The sequence below is a fragment of the Apis dorsata genome, unplaced genomic scaffold (genome assembly GCF_000469605.1).
Source record: "Apis dorsata unplaced genomic scaffold, Apis dorsata 1.3 scaffold_99, whole genome shotgun sequence".
In the NCBI taxonomy this organism is placed as follows: domain Eukaryota; kingdom Metazoa; phylum Arthropoda; class Insecta; order Hymenoptera; family Apidae; genus Apis; species Apis dorsata.
The window spans coordinates 1142279-1148303 of NW_006263397.1; the positions used below are offsets into that span (position 1 = coordinate 1142279).

Below are 6025 nucleotides of genomic sequence, written 5' to 3' on the forward strand. Positions count from 1 at the left end.
GATTAATATAACGGGTTGAATTAGAGTTGCGTTGTAATTGTCGCGTTTCCTTATTAGTGTTGCGTTGAAATGAAAATCGCGTTTGTATTAGTGTTGCGTTATAATGAAAATCGCGTTTGTATTAGTGTTGCGTTAAAGTAAAAATCGCGTTTGGATTAGTATTGCGTTAAAATGAGAGTCGCGTTTGCATTAGTGTTGCGAATTATAAGATATCGCGATTTTTTTATTATTATAAATTGTTTTAATTTTTTTAATTATATTAAATTGATAGCTTTATTTTTAAATTCATGATTTTTAACTAATAGTAGCTTTCTAGTCATACAGAAGTAATGATTTCTATTGAATTTGTTTTAAAATGTAGTGTTGCGTTGATAAATAATCGCGTTTGTAAGTAGTGTTGCGAATATTAAATGCCCACGCTTTTTCCACTTGGATTGTGGAAATACTCAACGCTTCTGTTCCTGAATCACCTTAAGTGGCTAAAAAAGCTGCAAGGGTGATCACACAGCAGTCATTAAGGAGACTGCACTTGGATTTCTCGCTATAGTGTTGCGTTATTTAAATTTGAGTGCATAGAGTAGTGTTGCGTATAATAAATATTGTTTTCGGGAATTTTTCAGCTTTTTTTTATATTTTTTTTGTTAATTTAAATCAATATTGCAAATATGATAAGGCACTCATCGTGGTTGATTTAAAAAATTTTCTATTTTATAAAAATAAAATATTAGTTTATTAGTGTTGCGATATAAAACAATTCGCGGTTGCTCGGGTTCATATCAAGTGGAAGATTTTTTTTTTTAGTAGCCCTTCTGTTTTTCAGGTTTTTTTTTTCAGCATCCCTTATCACATTTTACCTTTGTTGCAGAAAATATTGCAAGTAAGAACTTTTCTAAGTTTTTCAAAATATCGAATTTAAATTCATTTTTAACATTTAAATTTTTTAGAGTCAATAATGGTGAATGTTCATTATAAAATTTATCTTTTTATACTGTTCCAAATCAATATTGTTTGTTTCTTCCTTTTCTTTTTTTCTTTTTTTTTCTTAATTATTATACTAATCGTTCAAATAAGTTTGTTTCAGGTCAACCTTTCAGGAAATGCCAATTAAAGAAGATGGTACTTCATATAATACTTCATATAATACTTTTTCCTTGATTATATCTTTTATATCTTTGTGTAGGTAGGTTTCCTATATAAATTTTAAATTATATAGGAAGATATTAGTTTTATGCTAAATAAAGATTAAAATAAGCATTTAACTAATATATAGATAGGGATTACAAGGAATTGTAGGTTTAGATGAATTGGATTATTTTGAATTTCCTTAGGAATCATATTTTTTTTAAGGATATTTTTAAAATATATTTAGGAATTCATCCATATATTCCAATATTTCTAAATAAAAGTTTTAGAATATAAATAAGTGGCTCATAGAACTGTTGCTATAGGTTGCTTTAGTGCTTAAAGTAGAATATGTTTTAAATGCATGCAGAATAAATGATAATAGTAATAGTAAGTAAAAATTCTGGAACTGTGTGGAATATATTTAAATTTTTTAATTAATTATCAATATTTTATATTTTCATGGCAATGAATATATAAAATATTGATTTATGTATGTGAAGTAATGTGTGTGCTTTATGTAGAGTTGTATATAATTAAGATATAATTTAATTTTTATTTTCAGAGATTAACTTATATCTTAGGAGTTCTTTTGTTGTTTGTTTTGCACAAACATTTGATCAAGAATCGAATGTTTTGCAAACCTACATCAAAAAAAAGAAAATTTATTATTAATTTTAAATAAATTTTTAAGTAAAGAAGCATGGAATCATAGGTATAATGAGTCTCTTGCATATACATACATGTATATATAAATATATACATGTATGTATATCTTTTTTCGAGAATAAGATAAATGTAGTTTCTATGTTAGCCATAATAAATTGCAGAGATTGTAAAAATTACTCTGCTTTTTTCATGGTCGATATTTGAGAATGTAACACAAAAATCTTATAAGATGTCGTATCTATCCTGTCTATGATCTATGGTAAAGTATTGAAAATTGAGTATACCACTTGAGTTTCAATACTTTTCAAGAGATGGCGTTACTAAAGAAAGTAATAGATATTCTCGGACTCTATATTATATTTGTGTTCATTGTTCAATGAAAATCAACAATATAACCTTAAAATTAGGAACGGTATGTTTAAGTATCACGTGGAGTGATTAAAAATAAATTTTTTGAAATTTTTTGTTATAAATGCAATTTCAAAATAGTGCGATTATATTAAAGTATTAATTTTTATTTCATAAACTAAATATAATCAATCGAGTCTCGATTGATAAAGTTAGTGCGATGATAGAAATTAATACATATTAAAAAATTGAAAATTAAATATTATTACAAAAATATTATATAAAAAATGAGTGATTCTGAAAAAGAAGATGATTCCAAGATAACGGGTCCAGTGGACAATGCTTGGTCATTAGAAATTCCATCTTTTAAAGCTGAGGATAATCCTAATCGTTTACTTCAAGAAAGTTCATTTGCAACTTTGTTCCCAAAATACAGAGAACAATATTTAAAAGAACATTGGCCATTGATTCAGAAAGCTTTAGACGATTATGCAATCAAAGCTGAATTAGATTTCATTGAAGGTAGTATGACTGTGAAAACCACTAGAAAAACATGGGATCCATATATTATAATTAAAGCTCGTGATATGATCAAACTTATGTCAAGATCTGTTCCTTTTGAACAAGCAGTTAGAGTACTTCAAGATGATATTAGCTCAGATATTATAAAAATATCTTCGTTTGTAAGAAACCGAGAAAAGTTTGTCAAGAGACGTCAGAGGCTTATAGGACCAAAAGGATGCACTTTGAAATCCATTGAATTGTTGACAAATTGTTATGTTCTTGTACAAGGACAGACAGTGGCTGCATTAGGTCCTTATAGAAGTCTTCCATTAGTTAGACGTATTGTTGAAGATACTATGAAAAACATTCATCCTATTTATAATATTAAAGCGTTGATGATTAAGAGAGAATTGGCAAAAGATCCAAAATTAAAGAATGAAAATTGGGAGAGATTTTTGCCTAAATTCAGTAGTAAAAATATTAACAAGAGAAAGCAGCCGAAGAATAAGAAAGAGAAAAAACCGTATACTCCATTCCCACCTCCTCAACAAGAGAGCAAGATAGACAAGATGATAAGTACAGGAGAATATTTTTTGAACGAGGAACAGAAAAGAGCCAAGAAGAAGAGAGAACAAGATATCAAGCACCAGGAGGCTGAGAAAAGAAGACAGGAACGTAGGGCGCAAGCATTTGTACCTCCTGAAGAAGCATCTAAAGAGAAAAAGGAAGAGAAGGATAATATAAACTTAGATGAATTTAAGAAGAAAGTTAATAATGCACTTAAAAAACGTAGTGCAAAATCATAATATTTAAACCACAATATTTAAACCAAGAATTGTTATTCTTGCAAGATTGTTCACTATATTATTTGATATTTTTAACTAAATAAAATATTTGCTGGTTGTCTAAAAAAACATCTCCATAATTTTTGGAATAATTCCATCGTTTTATTAAAAAACTTTGTTCCTATGAGTTATAATATCGCGTTCTTAATGTACGAGATACAAATATATATAAGTATGTACCAAATGTATATACTCATATATATTTCTTGTTTGGATTTTTAATATGATACATTTGCAAAATACAGAATCGTAGAAATTCAACGTGTACACCTTGAAGACAGGTATTCAGTCGAAAACGAACGTCCATATGTATGTATTTTCTTTTATTTCCATGATTATTTTTATTTGCAGAAATTCATTATAATTTCGACGTAGTTTTAATATCCAAAGGATAACGTACATATAATAAATTAAATTAAAAAAAAAAATTCATCTCAAAAACGTTGCTTTCGCGTACCGAGTCTTCAATGTATTATTAAACTTAACGTTTTAAATTACAATTAAAAAGGGTTGGATATTCAACAATATTTAAAAAAATCGATAAAATGATCAACGTATCACACGCAATAGAAAAATCGGGGAAGTATTCGTGATAATGTACAACGCAATCTTAAACGTTTAAATGTCGTTTCGTTTATCTTACAGCTTATAGATTCATGGAAGTACGCTTTTTATATTTTAACTTATATCGTAGATATATTATTTACAATTGCACGCGATTATGCCTGATTACTCGCGAATTCGTGGCAAAAAAATCTCGAATAATATCGTGTATTCGCTTCATTTTAATTATTAATTCAGAGACGCCTTAGGACGGGAGACAGACGATTGAATATGATCGCGCATTTAAATATTTACAATATTGATTCGCGAGTCGATTGGGGAGAACGTATTATTATACGCGTTTAATTTTTAATTTATTTTGTCCGTTCGATTATAGGATTTCGTGATAGAATTCCATTAGGAAAAAAGTTAGGTGTAAATTGTTCACAGCGTTTCATTTTGTAATTGAATGATAAAATCGGAGCGTTTGAATTAAAATACGTACTGAAGAGAGAAGTGCGCGATAAGAATACACTCTATGCAATAATATTCCTTATCACGCGTCTATTCAAGATATTATGCATAGAGCGGAACGATTATTCATAAAATTTAAGCCAAATTTGCGGATTCGAAATATTCGTATTTATAAGAATTTTTTTAATAAAAGAGATCTTTAAACCCATATGTACAATTGCACCAGTTGAAAATACGATTAAATCTGAATGATACTGTCTAATAGCTTAGCTTAACCGGTTTTTAAGAATAGAAACGATCTTTCTTCGAATGTACATCGCTTTTCGTAAATCTAAGAATGTGTAAATAGGCGATTAGGGGCGCGTTCGGTATTATACAAAAGCTTACAATAATTCTCGATAGCGTAACTTCTGTGTACATATACATATACGTGTGTTAAATATCGTATGCGAGATGACGGCAGTCGGATCATTGTCGTCGTGAAAATAGTATCAGTGTACAAAAAATTTCTCTCGCCTACATATTGCTGTATAATAGTCGCTCCATATTTTTGCCTTGGAAAGACTCAACGTGTCGTAGGCAATTTAGTCAAGACTAATCATCTAATATATTCTTCTCTAAGAAGATGAACTTTGTCATTAGGAATCGGATAGAAAGCAAACGAAAAAAATAATAAATAAAGTAAAAATCAATTGATATAATCGCTGTTCTATAACACGTTGAGTCTTCGTGAGGCAAACACATCCATAATTTCCAACTATTCGCACAACCAAGTAAGTATACAATTTTTTTTTTTATAGAAAAATAAATCTCTTTGTGAGAGAATGGTAGCGCATGTCTTTGGATCGAGAAGCACCCGATTCGTATATATCACGATCGACCAATGATTTAACACAAATCGATGCGCCACGTATACCATGTGTATGTGTATGTGTCTGAATACATGTGTGGTCGGCTAAGAAAGAATAGTCGATTTGAAAATAGCGTTTTTTCGTCATTTGATCATTCGTTTAAGGCCATGAAAATAAGAGTTAAATAAAATCGATATCGCATTTTTAATCGTTTTATTTTTTTCTCGTTGAACTAATGCTCTTTTTCAATAAGAAATCGAGCATCGATTAAACGAGAATTTTTCAACGCTTCGATGTTTATTTCGAAATAATACAAACGGTAACTGAGAAATCGTTTCACAATCTATACGCGATTTGAGATCATCAATATAAATGCACCGGAATGAATACGCTTCTAGAAAACAATCCTTGCAAAATGAATTCGACTAGGACATCGACGTTCCTTCCAATCATACAATTATATATCACCGATTAATTAAAATAAAAAAAAAAAACAAAACAAATGTAGACTATATTCCTCATTCATCACAAATCAATTCCAAAGAGTGTGTAATAAACACATTCAATTTTCTTCAAACATTCTCTTATCACATTCTACTTTAAAAAATACCAAATAAAGATGATCTTTCTCTCAAAAAAATCTCAAAAAAAAAAAAAAAAAAAAAAAAA

At 28.9% G+C, this 6025-nt stretch overlaps 1 protein-coding gene across 1 annotated transcript; it reads left to right on the forward strand.

Annotated features, from left to right (window-relative positions):
- Positions 1-2032: 2032 nt before the first annotated feature.
- LOC102675087 (KRR1 small subunit processome component homolog) lies at positions 2033-3903 on the forward strand. The gene has a single exon (XM_031508785.1). It carries the CDS (start codon positions 2427-2429, stop codon positions 3447-3449), a length of 1023 nt encoding a protein of 340 aa, XP_031364645.1. The 5' UTR covers positions 2033-2426; the 3' UTR covers positions 3450-3903.
- Positions 3904-6025: the final 2122 nt, after the last annotated feature.

Bases quoted from the DNA above. Each gene is read 5' to 3' on its own strand.
- LOC102675087 (XM_031508785.1), top strand. From the start codon at position 2,427: ATGAGTGATTCTGAAAAAGAAGATGATTCCAAGATAACGGGTCCAGTG.